At 39.5% G+C, this 20,981-nt stretch overlaps 1 protein-coding gene across 5 annotated transcripts in view; it reads right to left on the reverse strand.

Annotated features, from left to right (window-relative positions):
• LOC310894974 (sodium channel protein type 5 subunit alpha-like) overlaps positions 1 to 20,981 on the reverse strand; it is a 209,339-nt gene that overhangs the window by 149,685 nt on the left and 38,673 nt on the right. For 4 of the 5 annotated variants that reach the window (XM_083825713.1, XM_083825712.1, XM_083825716.1 and 1 more), the window contains 5 exons: positions 19,371 to 19,689; positions 17,599 to 17,709; positions 11,921 to 12,018; positions 8,361 to 8,489; positions 4,479 to 4,570 (listed from right to left, as the gene is read on the reverse strand). In XM_083825713.1, coding sequence (XP_083681839.1) covers positions 4,479 to 4,570; positions 8,361 to 8,489; positions 11,921 to 12,018; positions 17,599 to 17,709; positions 19,371 to 19,637 — 697 coding nt within the window. In that variant the 5' untranslated portion in view covers positions 19,638 to 19,689. Of the gene's footprint in view, positions 1 to 4,478; positions 4,571 to 8,360; positions 8,490 to 11,920; positions 12,019 to 17,578; positions 17,710 to 19,370; positions 19,690 to 20,981 lie in introns of all 5 variants that reach the window. The other variant, XM_083825715.1, reaches the window with a different exon arrangement.

A 20,981-nucleotide genomic window follows, 5' to 3' on the forward strand; every position in this document is an offset into this window, starting at 1 on the left:
CAAGCTTTGTTCTGGCTATCAGTAAAGTACTGGATAACATTCACGGCACTATTTATAGCCTTTAGACTCACACTAACTTAAACGGGAGCTGGATCAGGCCCCGAAGTGCCTTGGCCCAATTTTCTATGAGGTCACCTTTCGCCTGTATCCTGTCATTTGATGTGAAATGTTCGTGATGTGCACGCTTGTTCTAGAAAGAGCAGCAGAGCTTCTCTGGATACGGGTACTTCACAAAATCCTGAAGATGACCATGGCCTGCATTTTGCAAGCTCTTGATGCTGGGGCATAGAAGGGTGTACCTGAAGGCTTTAAATTACCTCATTTCTTAGTTATTACAAAAACATTGGTGATTTCCTTGCAGATAAATTATAATTAGAGTCCTCTGTAGTCACAGGAAAGGTTCCTGTTGAGTACTCTGGGATTTGGGTACACCGGTGACGGGAGACAAATGAGTAACATCAGTGGGTTGTCCTACAAGCTGATCAAGGTTCCTATCTAGGATGAAAACGAATGAATCCAGTTGCCATGGCAATGTGCAAGATGCTAATTAATAAATAAAATCACTGAGAGTTAAAGGTTTTATGCTCCCATGCAGCGAATGTTCACTATTTCTAAGAACCTGAACATAAGGGATGTATGAAGAAATTAAAAAACATTTTCCTTAATGAGTCTAGATAAACAGATACCCAGCTACTGTAGGAAGCTTGTTTTCCCTGATATCTTGGGAAACTGGAAAACAAAACGAAATGTGTGTGCTTAGTGCAGGAAAGGGGAAATTGAGGGGATCCATGAAGGTCTTCGGGCATGTTAAAGGCTTTTACAGGCACTGACCCGACGTCTTACACAATGGCTGTAGGGTTAAAAATGATGAGCTGATAATGTACCAAGAGAGGAGGAGGCTGGAAGTGGGTCTGGATTCAGAGACAGGACCCACAGCAGGTGCCAGCATGACAGCAAGCCCCAGAGATGTAGCCCCAGAACTCCACCGAGCAGGAAGCACACAGCTTTACTGCTAGATGCTAACATTGGGGTTGCTGAATCTGGATCTGAAACCCTCCTCCCAGAGCAAACGTAAAGGTAGTGAGGTGCTAGACTTTTCGGGAAGATCATGAGTTGCATAAACACAGGCTAGGGCAAGGGAACGGACTCCAAGAGTTCGGGAGATCTTTTTGAGTCCTATGAGTCCACATCCCCTAAACGTCCCTGTGCCTGCTTGCGCATTTAGAGCAAAGCATTAGAGGTAGGTGAGATTTTTAAAAGCACTAATTGTTAGTTTTACTGACTCCCTCTGGAGTCAATAGTGAAACTCATTGATTTCAAGTGAAGTGGAATGCCTTTGAAAACCAGCCTCTAAGTGCTTTGCTGGACAGAAGCCTTACACCGTGGAGGACTTGGCCTGTTACTTTCAGTAAGCAATTTCACCGAGCATGCTGAGCCCAAGTACGTTTGTACAAACATAACTACTTGATAGAGAAGCGTGATCAATTTTATTGAGGAAAGGCTTAGATATTTGCAAAGGAGAGCACATTACAGTGCTCTTTTCCTAAGATATAAAAGATAGAAAAAAAATAACCTTTTTTCTGTTCTCTCTAGAGGTTGAACCCCAAAATCTCATGGAAAATATTAGTGTTCATCATCTCTTCCTTGTTAAGCCTGTTGTAGAACAATATTTCATCCCAGCATGAGCCTATGTTATCATTAAAAACTCAGATTGATCTCCAAGTAAACACAGCGCCATAGAATAGTTTGGGTTGGAAGGGACCTTAAGGACCATCTGGTACCACACCCCTGCCATGGGCAGGGACCCCTCCCACTAAATCAGATTGCTCAAAGCCCCATCCAGCCTGGCCTTGAACACTTCTAGGGATGGAGCATCCACAACTTCTCTGGGCAACCTGTGCCAGTGTTTCACCACCCTCATTGGAAAGAATTTACTCCTTACATGTAATCTAAACCCACCCTCTTTTAGTTTAAAGCCATTCCCCCCTGTCCTGTCACTACACCTGTCACTACTGACCAAGAGTCCCTCCCCAGCTCTCCTGCAGCCCCCTCTAGGCCCTGGCAGGCCGCTGTGAGGTCTCCCCGAGGCCTTCTCCTCTCCAGGCTGAACAACCCCAACTCCCTCAGCCTGGCTCCACAGCAGAGGTGCTCCAGCCCCTTGATCATCTTTGTGTCTGTCCTCTGGACTCGTTCTAATAGGTCTAGTCCTGGGGCTCCAGATCCCCAGCTCTCATGGAGGCTCGTATCATGCCCAATGTTTCTTTTTAAATATATGCCTAATGGAAATAAATGAACTGATTCCTCTGAAATTATCTATTAAATTAAAAAACAAACAAACAAAAAAGTACAGCTGCATTTTACAGACAGCTAAGTCATCATTAGCAATTTGTAGCTCCCTGCATCTGGAGTTAAAACATTCTCAGGGCACAGGTAATCTTGACAATAAAATTTGAGGGCCAGATATTTTATTTGCATATCTTAATGCAGTTATGTCAGCAAATAATTCAGTTACTAGTATCTAAAAATGCAGTTATCAAAAGACTAATCAAATAGGCAGAAAGAAAAAATAAAAGGGAATGTGAGTTACTATGTACCACTCTAATAAATAATACTCCTCATCTTTTTTATTTTTTTTTCTTTAACCAACAAATGGAACAACTTAGTACTCAGTATCACTGAAGTGCTTGGTGAATTTCAAAATAAACTTTTTTGAATCTCTACACTCCTCTTTTTTTCACCGAAAAACAGACACAATTTATCACTCTATGTAAAACAAAATACAGAACAACAGAAAATCACTATATATATAACTCAGCAAAATTGGCAGGCCTTAATCTGAAAAAGCACAAGATCAAGACACAATGAAAAATGAAAAGTGTCCCCTGGAGATGTCTGTCCCTCCAAGTTACCCTTCAAATCACTAGCAAAGGAAGCTAGGAAACTCTCCTTTTCTTTCTGATTAGCCACTACCATTCCACATGATCTGTAAAACTGCTCAACTTGCTGTTCAGCTAAAGCTTTCCTAAGCAAAAACACTTTCACAGTGGAAATCCAGTTAAAGAAACTTTACAAAACCTCTCTGCTAATTTTTTCCTTTTAAAATTACAGACAAGAATTAAGACAGGAATCAATTTCAGGAAACACTAGACCTAATAATTAAGTATTTAAGACCTAATATATTCATTCTTTAAAGCTATATTTTGACTTTCATGCACTTTCAATGAAAAGTAGCTTGATTTTTCAATAATTTCACTGATTTCAATATTTTAACGTTGGAATGATGGAGTAAACCCTGGACTCTTATATATGTTTCCTTAATCTCTTAATTCCAGAATTTCCATTTACAGTTTATACCTCCTGTGAATGTTGGTAATTAGTTGTAATACAAGCCCCTAAAAGTTTATGCCGTGGCATTCGTTTAGATTTATGTTTTAATGCAGATGTGAATACTATGGTGGATGGCAAAACCTTTCTAACTTTAAAGAGCTGTACGTGAGAATCTGAGCAATTTTCTCAATGTTATGAATATTTTTGACATGTAATTGCCAACATCTGTTCAGGATTATCACCAATAGGATCTACCATGCACGGTTTTTGCTATCTTCTCTACCTTGCCATGCAGGTTGGAGATGTTAAACACTGAGGCTGAATGAGACCTGTCCATAGATAATGCTTGGCAAGAATTTATTGTCATACAGTTAGTCCTAAGTGGACTCATATCTGCATAAATTACTAAACAAAAAGAATTACTTATTATTTTAAGAAACAGAAATAAAACAGATCACAAGCTGTGAAAAAAAGCTTCTTTCACTACCTGACCTGTACGAAAACACTCTTATTTCTTCTTCAGCAAGGAGTGGGGGGTTGGAATCATAGTCTTTAAAACGTAAGAAAATGTGATTTGGTGAAAAGCTGAATCTGCCAAAATCAATGATGGATTTTTTTCTGATCTATTCAAGGTCTGAAATTTAAACACCGTTTCTATCACATGCAAATGGATAAACAACAGAACAAATTGGGCTATCTGTGCTTGCAGTCTTGAAACCTCAGCTCATAGCACAGATTTAGATTCCTCTATCGATGTGCTCTTAAACACAAATACGCATCTTGAGGTCATTAACCTTCCATTTTTAAAATCAATATCTGAACACTTTAAAAGAGTTTTGTTGTCATTCTCATATGGTTCATGAATGAGCACTTTGTGTCTGTGATTCACGAGCCACTGCATACAGCAGTTCTTACAGCAGCACTCGTTTTAGTGAGGTCTGTACTTTTGGAAGCACTCTAATTCTTCCTGCCCACAAAAATGGTATTGGGAAGTACATCAGACAAAGGTATTCTATTGACAGGTCACATTCCCTACATTCCTCCATTTCCTGATCAGTATCTATGGTTAAGTCACTCGTATTTACTGCGTTTACTACTGGAAATGGCATGTAGGCTTTAACTGCAGCCGGAGTGTTTAACCTGGTTTTCACCTGAAATGACTGAGATTGTTTTCAGCGCCCGCAGTACTCTGAACGTTCGCAAGGCTGAGACATTGCCCAGGTCCACAAATTCAGTTATGTATCTGTAATAAGGGAAAGTCACACACAGACAATGACAAAACACCAGCAGAAAACAACAGTCAAGGGGACAAAGAGAGACAGAGAAAGAATCACTTGTAGCTGAGAGCCAAAATGTAAGGATCAGGGCTTCTTACCTGGGATTACTGAAATAGTTTTTAAAGCTCTCAATACCCTGAAAGTCCGAAGAGGTGAAACACTGCCTACATTCACAAATTCTCCTACATACCTGTAGAATTAAGTCACAGTTATTTGGAATTATACAATAGAGTATGAGACTTGTCTCAATGAAGAATGCATTCATACATAGCAGGAGCTAACGCATCCGAATGAGAGGTGCATCCACTTTTCAGGCTGCTCTTTGATGCCATATGTCCTGGGTTTTTCATAGTATACATTATTGCAAATGTTTCTTGAACTATTAAGCTTATCTAATAGGCATCAATTCTTTAAAACTACCGGATGAACTTTGTTATCGTGCTGTTCAGCAACAAATAATACAAAGATTTTTCCATCATGTATTTTAACAAACATTCTTTACATTATAGAAAACATTAAGAATTGTTTTGCTGCTCTTAAAAATAAAAATAAAAGCTTCAAATACCCAAGTAATTTCATATAATAGCGTCTGCAAGCTACATATAGGACAACACGGGAAAGTATCAGTGCAAATATTTCCACTGGGTCATTTATTGTACAATGTACCATGTGGTAAAGCAGATGTTGGTTTCAAGAGACGCTTAAAACTTTATTTTGTTTTATACATCAAATCCATGCCCTTTGGCTGCTGGAAGATGGCTTTTGAATGAATATAATTGCAATCCTACTAAAATCTATTTATGATTAAAATAGCAATCCCAGCTATTCACTGACGTGTCTATTTTGGTCATCATGGAGACCTGTGGAACAGCCAAGCAAAATGCTCCCAGGAGGGCCAGTTACAGCATGAGCTTGGGTTTATCATTGTTTTGCAAAATTATTTCCCCCCAGACAGTATGCAATAAAATCAAAATCACCATTGTATCTCTCAACCAAACAGCTCTTGGACCCTTTTGTATTAATATTTACATTTACATATTCTACTTTTTCGAGGCATTTGTTTTCACTTGTTAAGGATAAAACTCACCTGGCTATTTTACAAAGCCTGCTTAAGTGGGCTTTGTGCAAAAGCCTCTGGGGGAGGACAAAGCATCCTCTTCATAACTGCTAACCCAGGTTATGGCCTGGAAGAGAAATATTGCTTCTCCTCTGTATAATCTTACGGGGGAGTCTGGCATTTACCTGTCTGGTAATTCCTCACCAGGTTTACCCAGTGCTTCTCTCCCAAACTCTTCTGCAGCATGCAAGGGTGGAAAAAATAATTTGGGGAGAAGCAACAGGATGGGAATATGATTTTTCTGACCAAAGATTCGTACAAACAAAATAATACTATATGCACAAACATATTAAACAAATACTACTGCTGCTTGTTCACAATAGTCAATTAGTATTTATTTTGTCCATTTCTTGGATGGAATTGCAGCAGTTCAGTACCTCTGTAATGGGAAGTGAGAAGCAGCTGGAGTTCCCACTCCATTTTCTGTTTAGCAAGGAAATTGCTTATTGTCTTTAAAATTTTGGCAGGGCATTTTCCAACACAGTTAGAGCAGCTTCTCCCTCCTCATTCTGGAAAGTACTCGCTTGTTTAGGAAACAGTGATCTAAACAGGGCAGTTTCATAAATTCCCCTGAAGCCATCCATGGTCCCACAGAGGGTAACAAGCCATGGCTCTCCACTAACACAGGGTGGGAGAAAAGCCCTGGAGACCTGTGGCACCACTTAATCTCTAGCATGCTATTAAAAGCTACTCTCTGTGACCCAATCTGTGCCATTTCTGCCCCAAAGAGGAGGTAGGAAGTAATTCTGTAATAACTCTACAGTAACTGATGGTCGTTCCACTGTAACATCCGCCAGTGAAACAATCACATTTTCAGTTAGCTCAAAACCCTCGGTCCATCTAAATCTCATGGCCCCTTATCAGGCTGTCCATCGCATGCTGTTTTTGTTTCCAGATACAGAAATACCACTAGCTACAAGCAAAAACAACATCGCAGTTACCTGTATAATCAATCTTACTTTAAATTACTTGCAAATTGAATTTATATGAAGGATAAATCATATCAGAATAGTCCATTATCCAATGCTTTGTGCTATCTGCTGGTTGCATACTTGGGAAGCAGGTTTCATTGTACATATGACGATCATATTACAGTCACTTTTAACTCTTTCCCTGCTCCTTATGGACTCATGAAAATGCTTGCAACTAGATATAAGTATAAATTCCTTCTTTTCTGTTCCAGAATTCAAATTCTTTTTTTTTCTATTATAAAATTGTTAATATAATATGCCTTAAAGTAAGAAAAAACAGGATCAGTTGCCATTTCTGAAGTTGCAACCATTGCAATAATTTGACGTTGAGCTTTATTTTTCTCAGGCCGCCCTGTTATAGGGACCTTCTAATTAAGATAGGGAATATCATTTAGACAGAAAATTGAAATTTAGCTTGGAAACAAAAAAACGAGGTCAAAAAAGTCTCAGGGAAATTTTCATGATTCCTAGTGCCGGAGACCTGACTGGCCATTCACGTTGAGAAGAATCAGAAAAGAAAAAAGAGGTGTAATCTCATAACGTCCGGGCACTAAATCTTCGTTCCTCCCTGCAGGGGTGAATTGGGCAATAGTGCACCTCAAGGTCTGTGCATTTCTTAATCCAGCTCTGTAAGCGCCAACCCTCCAGAGGTAATCAGGGCATAATTTGAGGGATATCCAGACCTTGTCTGCACTGACTGCTCAGGCTTGGATTTCAGTGACAGCGACTGAGATTCTCCCAGAGGAGTTCTGCAGAGCTGGGGGGTGACACCCAACCTCTACCTGAGCTGAGAAGATGAGGTAGAGCAGATGCACTGTCAAGGACGCAAGTTGCTGCTTTTTTATCCTTTTTTCTCTGCTCATTTCTACCTTACTGTCAAAAGCCTCCTTCTTTCTAGAATACAGGGAAACCATGCACTGAAGCTCTCCAGGTCATGAAGAATTCAGAGCCCTGGAGATCAACTCCCTGCATCAACTATAGCATCCAATGTACAGGACAGTGGGCTGGCGACACTGGTTGTTCTGTCCTGCCTCTAAATGTGGCAAAAGAATCACACTGCTTGAGGAAAGGTTTAGCTGAGAAAAATACCTAACATGCTGACTGCCAAAAGCTCCTCCCCACCTGCCTTGCATTTTTTGAAATGCTTATCACAATGGCCAGATGCCAGTTCAGCCAAATCCACAGGAAGGTAGTAACAGATCTGGCCTTGGGCTGACCTGCTAAAATAAATGCGAGTCTTCCCAATGAAGTCCATGTAGGTTTTACATGTCTTTGTGTTGTTCTTGCGCTAAATATTACTAAGAATGTTAGTCCTGATCCCTGCACCCCACCACTGACTTCTGTGGCCCTTACTGCTGTTTGAACTAAGTTTGGGTTGAGCATTTTTTCCCAGTTTTGTTTCCATTGAAATATCATGGGCCCAGGAGTTCAGATCAAATGTAAATAATTTCTCCAAAACAGTCTAGTGAATTGATAGAACAGAACAGAGGATTCCTCTGACTTCTTGCTCTGAAACCACTCAGGAAAACAAAGTCCATCCTAATATATTCAGCATTTTCTCATTTTTAGTACAATTTGAGTGAAAAAAAAAAGGACAGCTAGATGATTTTTTTAGAAAATATCTACTGCATACCACTGTCTCAAGAAATACAAGGGAGTGCTACTTACGCCATAACAATAACACTGAAATCCAGCCAGTTCCATGGATCTCGAAGGAAGGTGAATTCTGTCATGCAAAATCCTCTCGCCAATATTTTTATCAATGACTCAAAAGTGTAAATGCCAGTGAAAGTGTACCTGGGGAATAAAGTGTCCAAGATAAGCAAGAGCATTAGCAAGCAGTTGAGGGAGAGAATGGCAGAGGCACACGCAGCCCAGTCCTACTCATATGAGACCCTTCTGCCCACCTTGTTGGGCTTGCTCGTGTGGGTCATGGCTGTGGCACTGGGGCTGGGTGTGAGCAATGTCACATGTGGACCAAGGTACATGTAAGAAATGGGAAAGCGCTCATGACAGCCACAGGATGAAGATAAGTTTCACCACAGGGCACACCCTGATGAATTCTCACCCATTAAGTCAAGCATGAACGCTACGCTGCTAAGCTGTGCTTTTGAAGCTCTGCCTGCAGTCGCCAATGAAAGAGGAATGGATTATGCAGCGTTCCTTGTTGTTTCTCATATTTGAAGGACAATGGTTGGTCCATTCATACCTCTCACCTCTTCCTGCCCAGGCCATTTTGAAGGACAGCGGTTAAAAAATAATGCCACTTAGCTTTCTTAGCTGAAAGGGTACCCCCCTGCACATTCCCCATTTCACTATCTGTGGTGAATCACTTAACCCTCAGAATCAACAGCAGAATGTCCTCACTGGAAAAGAGCAAATCAACCCCTGCCCCAATACTAAATGCTGCAATTTTGACCTGCTTGACAGTAAGAGACAGGAGAGTCTTTTTTCCCATGCTACTGTTAGTTGTTTATTACCAACAGTCTCTTCACTGTAATGATATTGGATAGAGCATACATCTTACCTTTCACAATAAAGATAATACTTGTAATAACATTTAGCAAATTCTCTGTGGAGGACAGCAACGTATCTGATTTATAACACTCAGATTGGTATCAATCTGGGGCTCTAACTACCAACAGAGACATACTTCAGGGCATACAACACCTCTTTTTTAATATGTTTCTACCTGAGACATCTAGCCCAATGGGACTTCTAGGTCCTATCTTAATAAAAATAATAAATGCTTAATATCCACCACTAGTGTTCCCTACAACTTTTTCCCCAGATGAAGATACAGATTATACTAAAGCAGAGTTCTCATTCTCATGAGTCTGACATATATATATATATATATATACATTACATAAAACATAAATTTCATAAGCCATAATGTTAGGGCTTGCACTAGAAACACTAGCTTGAGTTTTCTGTTCAGTTCCTAAACATCTGTAACTACAACATCATCATAAACAAAACAACGACCCTAGAACAGTTGGCATTCCTGTTTGGTGGAGAGTGGAAAAAAAAAAAAGTGTAAGCAATTAAAGGTGGTAATATATGGAAGAACTGCAATATTCATAAAAGGAAATGAGGAAATATTTTCTCTTAGTTGTATTCCCCTGATCTGCAACTGGGCACATTTACAAGCAGTGGCAAATCTCATGCCCTCCTGTCATCCTGTCACACAGTAGAGCTAGTTACACATACTATAAATCCTCAGTGTGCTTCAGCTTAAAATGGAGATAAGCAGGACTGTTTTTGTGCAGCAGTGCATGTAAAATGTTTCTAACATCTCCTTTTTGACCACACACCTAAGCATTATCTTGTATCCAACTCTTCACGGCTCCTATTTAGTTTTGTTCTGATATTACAAATATAGGTCACCCATGTGAAGCTCTTTAAAGCATGTGTATTCAGTAATACATGCAGAAAACACATGCAAAGAACTAAAAAAAAATAGTTAACAGTACATAAGCTCATTAAAATGATAAAGCACTTGTATTTATTCAGCATGTCAGATGGTTTAATTGATTGTATAATCATCATCAAATTCTAAATGCATTGGGCAAAGTCCTCCAGCAACTGAACAGCTTCTTTAACAATAGAAGTCAGGATTTTTCAAAGTTTTTAGTGGTGGTAAATTGAATTGAATTCTTTTTTTTTTTCTTTTTTTCCAAAATGATAAGTATTTATTCTGTTTTAAAGGAGGAAACTAGGACAAATATTTGCACAATGTTGCTCTTGCGCTTGTGCATCCCTTGTGAACAGCAGAAAAAAATGAGTTAAATGTATCTGTTCCAAATCCAATAATAATCAATTTGAATTAAAGTTTATTGGGTTAAATTTGAGGAGAAAAAGCTGAGAGGTATGAGGGGACACAGTACAGGGGGAAACATGGAAGGGAAAGGTTTTACTCCATGCTGCATGATTCCATTTGCGTTTGCCCTACACTTCTTGCATGCCCTGCTCAATGTACTGATAACATCATCCACATTCTTCTGCCTAAGGAAGACCCAACAAGCACTGATATTTTCCTTCAGAAAGTTCAAATTCCCAGCCATAGACCCACTGACCAAGTTCTGACTCACGTGGATGAGATGTCCATGTTTCAGCTGCATACACCATGGGCATGGTACTGTGTGACAGTTTTCAACGAGGAAAGGACAACATCAGGGGAAAAGGAAAGTCACAGACATACTTGAGGGTAGTACAGTGCACAGAAATACATGAAACATCCTGGGATTAGGATGTTATTGTGATCGGATGAAATATTTGGTTCAGTGCTGCCTATAATTAGTAATTTATGGCCTAGAAGATGTGCCCTGCATGATTTTATGAAACCTAAAATAAGGGCATTTACTGCCTTTCCTCACAGCCCTGAGTAGACCAACCACCAGGCTATAGAACAGCAGATGGTTGTGTTTATCATATGTCAGTCAAAAATAAAAAGTGTGTTCTGATTGGTTCAATGAGCCAAAATAATTGTTTAATGCACTGTAGGTTGATTAGCTTGTGCATCTGGTATCTCTTTCTAAAAGGAGTATTTTAAAGCAACTTAAAGAAATGAAATGGGCTTTCTGAAGCCCGTTAGCCCCTTTTAAAATTCATTTTAGAAACAACTAGAAAGAACTTCTAGTGACACTTTTGCTATTTTTTTTTCTGAGGACTTGACAAGCTAAAAAGACAGGAATGCTGATAAAAGTGTTCCCAAATAATTTTATGCTTGCTTGTAAAATAAGCCTACCAATGATTACTGGGGAACACTTCTCATGATGTACTCGGTCTGAAAGAAACTTTTGTTTCCAATTCCAGTTTCAGGACAGAACTAACTACATCCTGGGAGTATTTTCTGAAATAATTTAACTTAAATTCCATCAGCCTATTTTAATGTGTCCAGCAATTGAATCTCTTGCATGGGAACTGTGGAAGGCCGGCCAGTTTCAAATGGAGTTCTCATCATATGTGATCTCATTCCGATGTAGCATAGCAGGTGCATTTAGCAGTAAGTATGAGCTTGGAAGACTGAAAAATGTTAGTTTACTTACTAAGGGAGTTTTCACAGGCAACAAACACCTGGCAAAACATTTTGTCAGGACAGATACTACGGTCAGTATTACTGGAAAGAAATTAGGTGACAGCAAACAAAATGAAAACGATGTAACAAATGGAAGAGGAAGGACAAGATAAGGATGGGGCAGCTGTGAAGCAGCCAGGATACTTACTCAACGTATTTATTCCATGATGGAGTCTCTGATTGTGCCATGAACACGCAATTAGTTAAAATAGTGCACATAATAAACATACTGAACAATGTAAATAGCTGAATTAAGGAAAACAATGCATATGTTATAAATTTTTATCATTTCATACAAGATGTGACAGCTCACTTATAATTTCCAAGATGTTTAAAAACCACTGTAGACATTTGTTTGCAATTGCATAAGGGAAAATATAATTATAGAAACAGAAAAAACAGGGGACTCTTTCCTGTTTTTTTCCATTGCTTACATTTTTTATGCATACTTCATACAGTAAACAAACACTGACTCTGCAGTCTTCTGAAAACACAATACCCCAAATTTACAGCCGTGTTGGTCAAATGACACTGTGCATAGGTGCACAACTTTGCATGAAAAGAGGGATTAGTCTCATGTAAGTACATACTGAAAAACCTGTCTCTGCAAATTCTGATTTCATTTTGCATCCTGAAACTTTTCTCAGGCAGTAGGGAAAGTTATATATCCAGTCTCTCTAATCTCTCTAATGAGCTTGAGGTCTTGCATTCCGTACACAGTTTCACCAAAAGCTAGCACGAGTTTCAGAGCATTAATTTCAAGTCTTGGTCTGCAAACCAGGCTGGCAAATACACGGACTTGTGCTGCAGAGCTGACTGCCTCTGCTGATGCACCAGCTTCCCTAACAGAAGGCTAAAATGAAGCTCTCAAGTGTATAGTCCATGCACTTAGCTGCTAAGCTGAGACCATAAAAATAAAATAAAATAAATTAAAAAAAAAAAAAAAAACAAATAAAATTCCTGAAATTCAAAACATAGTTCACTGAGCTGCTCTCCTAAAAGCACATGCCATTTTCTGTTAAAAAAAAAAAAAAAAGACGAAGCATGATGGGAATTTCTTCCATAAATAATATATCCCGTGCTCCTGGAGAAATTGAGAAAATTTAAAGAATGAGTTTAAATGAACAGAAGTAAAACAGCCTATAATTCAGTCAATGGGCTGGGACACTTCTTGGAGAAGGACGGTAGCATCCATATGTAAATTTCTACTGCCTTCTTTAGGAAAAAAAAAAAAAGTTTTCTGGTTTTATCCCTTTACCAGTCCCATGGGTGGCAATATACAAGAATAGTGATCAAAGGATATCATTTAAAAGGTATGTCCTGAAATGTTTGCATAAAATCTGTCCTTTCACAGATCCAAAATCTCTGCTGAGTACAGAGTGGAATGTTTTCTGATGGGCCTCATAAGCCACTGCAAGGTTAGATTGGTAGTAACCAACTCACATACTCCCCTGTGCCATTGCAGAGAGCAGTAATTGAACTCAAAGGGACTGCTCATCTCACAAACATTTTCCACTTACGGGGCCGACACCTCCTGCTGAAGTACGGGGAAGGATATCTGATTTCTAGACTCATTTTCTTAAGTCAGCCTGAGATATGTCCCTGAAAGTAGTGTCTATCTGGTTAACAAAATTTAGGTTGTAAACTGCAGCTAGTGTAGGAAACAGTGGATTACTTTTTCAACAGCAGTGAAATGCTGTGAAAGTAATAGTAATATATCAGAGTGGTATCTTCAGGTCATGCCAAACAACAGCTATCCGTCAGTACAATTACAAGCAGGGAAATTCCTCTATAAAAAGAACATTTTAGGTTCACCAGTCAGATATATACATCGCTGTTTCCTAGTGGTGTAAGCTGAATCTAACAGCTTTCCCAAAGCTCACTTATAGGCAGGTGTCATCACCTTCTTATTTGGACACCAAAGAGAATATACAGGATGACACAGGTTGAAAATGGAAGAGGTCAGCTTTGCGGCATCAAATGCACTATCAATTCAAACTGAGTTTCATGACCATGCTCAAAACTTCAAAGAACAGAAAAGAAAGAATTACTCTAGTTGGTTGTACACTGAAGTCAGAGGTCTGTGCAAGAAGCAAGAGAAAACAGAAATTCCTACAGAATGAAAATTAGTATTCCTATCTGAAATCTAAGGCAATTGTTCACATTAGAAAAAGTCAGTGATCATTATCTATTCAGAAAAGACAGAGTAAGTAAAGGAGATGAAATTGATACAATCTGTATTACCACCATTGTCTGTTCCTATCTTAGAACTGTTATTAATTCCAGTTTTTTGAAAGAACTGCTATTAATTCCGGTTTTTGAAAGCCTACTGATCCATGAGTTGACGTGAATCACACACATGGCTAATGCACTCCAAAAGGGAGAATGGGTTACACACTCTGTTACGAACCACAAATCCAATATACTAAGCTACTCACCAGGATCCCTTCTGCAATAAATTGAACCTGACATTTATTTCCAATATGAAGTTATAGAATGATATTATGCAGCCTGTATAAAGAATTCCTAAAAGTTATAAATTTTATCTTGTAGCACAAAGATAATGAGTCAAACACAGCATACTTCTATTCTAGACTTCATTATGATGGATAATGGTTAATTAGCAGACCGAATACTAGTGGCTCTTTAAGTGATCATTGCCAAATTACATATAATATGGACAAGCAAAGGTTAGGTCCAATCAATAGTACATATAATTGGTACTTCACAGGGCCTCATTTTCCTTTACCAAGGAAAGTGTATAAAATCAGATGGGAGAGAAGTTGTAAGCAGAAAATATGAACACAAATTGTGAATTCTTAAGGAAGATTTTTATTTATTTTTATTTTTTTAGATGGGACAGAATCCATAATTCTAGCATCAAAGAAGATAATTTTGGCCAAAAACCTATTCTGGATCAGTAGCAAATTGAGAGCACTTATCTATACCTATACATAGAAAAAAAAAGAAAAAAAAAAGGAACTAGCAATTGCCATGGATTTTATACAGGACAGCAAACTGCTTGGAGAAACCAGGGATAGCACAGAACAGTTTTTAGCTTGCAGGCGAGAAAAACTAAGAAGAGCCTTTTAAGCACACAGCATAAATGAAATGCTAGCAGTGGTTTAATCTTATTAATAGGATGAGATAGTAAATAAAGATGTTAATGGCCAATAATGATGAAGAAGGCAAAAAGTGCTCATCTATTCCTTCTGTTCTGCATTCGATATAGACCAAAGGGATGCAGACCTACAGTCCCCATGTCCTCTGTGACAGAAATGGGCCAGGGCCTTGTTCTGGCAGCCATCTGGACTGTGGTCCTTTCACGAGGCCTCCTAGACTCTGAAGAGGAAGAGAGATACCTAGAAGAGGCTTAGGGGTATGTTGTTAATTGAATTCATTTACATCACTAGGAGGCTGCCAGCCTGTGGATACCTTCCCCTGGAAGGGTGTATTTCTGAATGACTAGACTAACCATGCTTGGTTGGATGAGCTGTGAGCATACAGGATCTATCTTGCCTGAAGTCTCAGAAGGACAACTCCATACAAAGGTACTTAACCAAGCAATGTCACCCCCACTGCTTCTGTACAGGATGATTTTACTCTGTCCTCTCTCTTCTGTTCTACTGTTGGCCTTCGAGCTACATTTGGTGCCTAGAAATGGAAATATGGCATCTGCAAAAGATGTTGCTTCAGACACTTACGTGACAGGGTACCATTTGTTAATGCTCTTTTTTGACTTTTGCCCCAGGGAAAATAAAGCTTGCTTGATTACCCTCACGCAAGACAACAGATCCGGTTCCCAGATTCATGTCTGTGATATTATCTGCTTGAGTACTTGCAGATTCAGGCTCCTTTCTGCCTGGGATATTGACTTCCTGCTCAGCCAATTGCCCTTTGTGTTTCAGGATGATGCGAAAGGCCTTTATTGACAGAAAACAACACCGTGCCTAATGCAGGGACTTCACTGCTGTTTCACTGGGACCAGAGCTGCGGCCTCCTGCCTGTGCTGGCTGAAGGCTGAGCTGTTGGATTGTCTGACATTATCAACAAAAGGTGATAACTTGGCTCTTTCTGGAACCAAAATACTGTTAGCATTGCAGCCTTCCACTCCTGAAACTTTACACTCCTTATCTGACTGTATTTCTGCTCCTGTCATGTCTTTGAAATTCACTCCTCCGTGCTCTTTATCCTTGGGAGTAATGTGATAAGGATTGCTTGCATAGTTATCTTTTAGTTGACTGCGTGTAGTTCCTGTGCGTTACACATATCTGGGACCCCTTGGCTTCCCAGCCTGCGTGAAAGAAAGTGAGAAGACAGAACAGGCCTCCAAAGCTGGAGCCAATATTTACACATACACACTTTTTCTAAGAAGCTCAATTTCGAAATTCTTCTCTTAGCCATAGCTGTGCAAATCCACTGACCTCAATTAACCTCAGCAAGGCGGTGCTGATGTAACTGTACCTAATAAACACTGTTGGGCTCTGGGTATACAGCAACATGGGCTGCACTGCTTGCAGGTATAACCTGATCCATGAGCCAGTGCCTCTGGAAAATCCTATGCATTTTCTTCATAACATCTTGGATGATATCGCATACTCATTTTTTTTTTCATATAATTATTGTTACTAGAAGCTTTACGTATTTTTCTTCTCGTTAGAACATCTATATTCTCACATCTTTTTCTTTTTTTTTTTTCTTACTGCATGGTTCACTGGGAATCTGGTTTCTTTCCTTGTTTTTCCCCTCGAAATTTGATAATAAACCAATGATTCTAAGATGCTATCTGCTTAGTATTGTTTCTCTCTGGTGTACAGGGGCATTGCAGCAGAGGGATTCCCATTAATAAAACGTCACGCAATCAGTACGTGAAGTCTTTGAATTATCATTGCTAGGTGCCCCATGTGCACTGTAGAAAAAGAAGGAAACTCATAAAAAAGGGTGTGTTTTTAGTAATGTTCACACAAAGCATGCAAGCTGAGCATTCAGCTCAGTCTGGTCTTCCAAGAGATGTGACTATATCAGAATATAATGTTTCTGTGGCTGTGCTAAATAAATAAATAAAATAAATAAAATAAAATAAATAAAATAAAATAAAATAAAATAAAATAAAATAAAATAAAATAAAATAAAATAAAAAATAACAAAAAATAACAAAAAAAAACCTGTGCAGTCATCTTGCATGACCCCATATCTAGAGCTAGGGGAAATTAGCCATCACCCTTCCATTGAAAGCTCCAGCAGGCCAGCCTCTGCTTTCATTACTAGCTGGGTAGTAAGTTGCAATAACCAAACTGACAAAACAACAAAACAAGTTTTAAAATGTTGTCTTTCAGGACAAAAATAAATAAATAATTCTGAGGCAGTTCAAAATTAAATTGTGTCTGTATATGGTATCACAGAGTCTCATGGGAAAGGCTGCTTAAGTGCATAGTGGCAAAACTCTCTTTCAGCATACATTTTCCTGGGCAAGCTCCAGCTTCCTTGTTCCTTTCCTTTCCGAGGTACTGTAGCCAGTATGACTCCTTCATAGTCATTGGAAGGCCTTTCTTGCCTTTTGAACCCAAGCAATTTCATCAAACTCTCCAGTACAGTTCACATTGTCTGCCAGTAGCATTATATAATCATATTCATAGCTCACATACCAATATAAAATAAAACAGACCAAAAATCCAAGTGCGATTCTGCTTGTGCAAGCAAATCCGAACACAAGTTTTAAAACAGCTTAATGAAATCAAACATTTTCTGGGTTCCACACATCTGTGTTTAAAAATAATATCATATAACACACCAGGAGGGAAATCACCAGAAAGGATATGAATGTACCAAAATTTTAATTGCTGCTCTTCTGATTGGATGGAAAGGACTAAGTATATACAAGGCAGGAGTGGCACTAAATCGAAAGATTGTCTTCCCTTTGTTCAGTACTACAAATGTCTGGAAAACAAAATAGAGAATAAGAACATTCATCACTTGCACCTATGCCCAGCTTGTCCCAGCTCACATCCCATCAGGAAATTCCTGCCAATATCCCAGATTCCTTCCTCACTCCCTCCCAAGATCCCAAATTCCTTTTCACTCATGGAAGCTTCTTCCAAGTCCCTCCTAGTAGAACCCTTGCCTGTCTTCTTGCAATATCCCAATTTTATTCCTTCACTGCTTACAGGATCCTGTGCCATCACTCCATCTTGGGGCTGCAAAGAGATATTTTAAAACGAAAGATGACCTGGAGACTAAAAGGCAGTGGAGAGACTTTCATGATACTCTTCTGCTATGTTGTTACTCCATCTTCCCTACCTTGCACACCTTGTTGCTCCCAGACAATGTTTCTCGTCTCATCTTTCAAGTGAGAAGCTACGTGAGGCACAGCTCCACAGCACGATCTAAGCCAGGCAATGAGGCACTGTCACTCTATTCACATTAATATGGGTGGAGGAAACCAGGCATGTGAATTACCATGAATCCAAAGCAAAGGTGAAATGGATGCTGGCCCAATTTCAGAGCTCTGAAGATGCCCAACCATATATAGAGGGACTAGTACTCAGAGACAGGATCAGGCCACTCAGTAGATGAACTCTTAAGCAACATACCCACCTTGAATCTAAGACCTTCATGATCCTATCACTGCAAATCTATATCCTGCTGCTTGCGCCTGGTGGTAGCAGGAACAACACAGCCATAAACACCTGTAAGTTAATTCTGGCCCTTCCAGGTAAGTAATCTATTTCTCTTTGTCTATTTAACTTTTATTCTGTAGTTGTTTCTACACCACTTTAATAGAAGTAGCATCGCGGTCATATTAATCCACTGTTTACAGGAAATAGCATAGCCCCAAAGCAAGAACATCAACACCTGAAAGACGTGGAAGCTGCCTAAAATTACACTGTGCTTCCAAGCCTTATTTTGTCCTCTTTGTTGCAAAATGTTTGGAAAGGGGAACGAACTGTAGTAAGCAGCCAGCCCAGCTCTGCTGTCAACAGCCTTTTGACAGATGCTGTTTGCACTATTGTGGCTTTGGTCCAGCCTACACGTGATTCTTCATCAGGTGATTCTCCCTTTGGGATGAAGCATACTGTTCTTCAAAGTGCCAGCACTGCCTACACATCCCTTCAGCTCTGTTTTGGTCATCTTAAATGGAGTTGACCGATTCCTCAGCAGGAAAGGAACCACTGCCTTCCAGAACAGCCTGCCTATCGTGTGAAGAGTGCTAGCACAAGGCTTAAGTCACACAGAAACCCTTAACATTAGTGGGCCTAAGTGGTAAACTTAGTGTGAAGAGTTGAGTCTCATGAAGATGTCAAGATGTGGTAGATAAAAACCTCCGGGTTCATTTAACGCAGCTACTGCTCTACTTTTTTCAGTCTCTGTAGATTCATAGTCATTGTCATCTGAAAACACCCAATTTCTGATTCTTTTGTGTCCCTCTTTGTGCTGCTGCTTAGATGTTTTCTGGGAGTCCTACTCGACGAAACTTTGACCCTTAAATCTGGAAAAAATATTTTTACTGACTGTAGAAAGATGAAAACCAGAGCCCTCAAAACAGAATGTTTTTATGGTTTAGCATAAGCTAAGAAGCAGAACATCTTGCTGATGCTCACCTTGCGATCATTGTAGAAGGGGTCAAGATCCTCCAATGGCTCCCCAATGAGCTCTGGAGGAACAGTCCCATAGATATCGGGCAGCTTCTTGCAAGCTTGCAAATCAAACTGAGGCTGAGGTTTTTCTTCTTCACCCAGCTGCTCTCTGTACTCCTGCTTCGCATTCCTTGCAAGCTTCTCTGCAATTCGTTTCTCAATAGCAGCCAAGGATTCAGGTGTGAACCGGTGGAAGCTGTTAGTACCCGGTGGTAACAAGAAGTCAGCCATCTTTTCATCCTGCTTTGTCTATACTGGTCTTTACTCCTAGTAGTGGAAAGAGCTGAAATGAGAAGGACCAAAGATTACTGACAGCAGCAAAGCAAGAAGAGCAAAGCCATCAGAATGAAAAACAAACACACAAACCAAACAATAACTTGTAGGTTATTGATTACCAGGAAACTCTTCATCTATTTTTATGTGGTCAGTAGAACGTCAAGGAAACCAGAAATGATTGAAAGTGTTATTGCAATTAGCAATCACTCTGTGATCAAAGCTAAAAAGACTTTGTAGATACACTGTGGCCTATTCATAAGTTTTTAAGTCACTTGGGAGCTTCAGTCACATCTAAGGACTAATTTAGATTCATACAAGCTTAAGTTTCACTGAAAGTCACAGGGATTGGATTCCTAACTCATTTCTGAAAATGCAGCTCTGGGAGTGGATGAACAATGTGCCTAAGATGACTGCAGGGCAGATTTAAATCCACCGATCTCAGACCACATGATGCGAACTCTAAAAATGCCCCAGCTGTTCTATTCCAAATTTAAAAAGAGAAGGGTCAAGTTCAGATTCTTAAATCCCACCAAAATTCTTCATAATCTCTGTCTTAGGCTTCTGCAATGTATTTTTTCAGCATTTATTTTCCTTTGGGTATAGAAAATACCATCTTCAAGATATATGGCAGGACTTCTGAGTATTTTCTGCCCCTCCACACCCTACAATCCAAAGGATGCTAGAAGCCCAAATGTGCCTGGCAAAGCCCTGGAACCTTCATGAGAGCACTCCAAACTTCTGAGATGCTGAAAAACCCCTTTCATGTCATCCGAAAATCACGCTGCTTGTATCCAACACCAGTTTGAACATCTAACCCAGAACCGTGAGGTTTAACCATCTTGGGTTAAGGGTGCTTCAGTGTTAACACTTCCAATCCACGACAGAGTAAAAATGAGTGAGAAGTGTCACAACTCTTCAGCTTACATGAAAAAAGTGCAAGTGTGAAAATCACAGCAGAACAAAAAGTCCTCTTGTATCTGCACTAAACAACATGCATAGCTGTGAAAATTAATGTAAAACTACTGTTTGAAAAGGGATGAAGCTTATCCCCTTTCTAGTAGCCTGCACAAATCCATTCAAGCTCACTGAAGCTGTATTTTGCAATTTAATAGTGACTTAAATGGCATTTTTTTCTAGCAAGAAAAACCCTTACTATGTAACAATTAGAACACTGTTCATAGAAGAAACACGACTTCTTTCCTTTTTTTTTTTTTTTTTTTTGAATACCACCAGAGCATTCATACTGCATCAGAATCATCAGAATACATGCAACTGACAAAAAAAATTGTAGATTTTGAG

The sequence above is a fragment of the Anser anser genome (assembly GCF_964211835.1).
Source record: "Anser anser genome assembly, chromosome: 2".
Taxonomy (NCBI): domain Eukaryota; kingdom Metazoa; phylum Chordata; class Aves; order Anseriformes; family Anatidae; genus Anser; species Anser anser.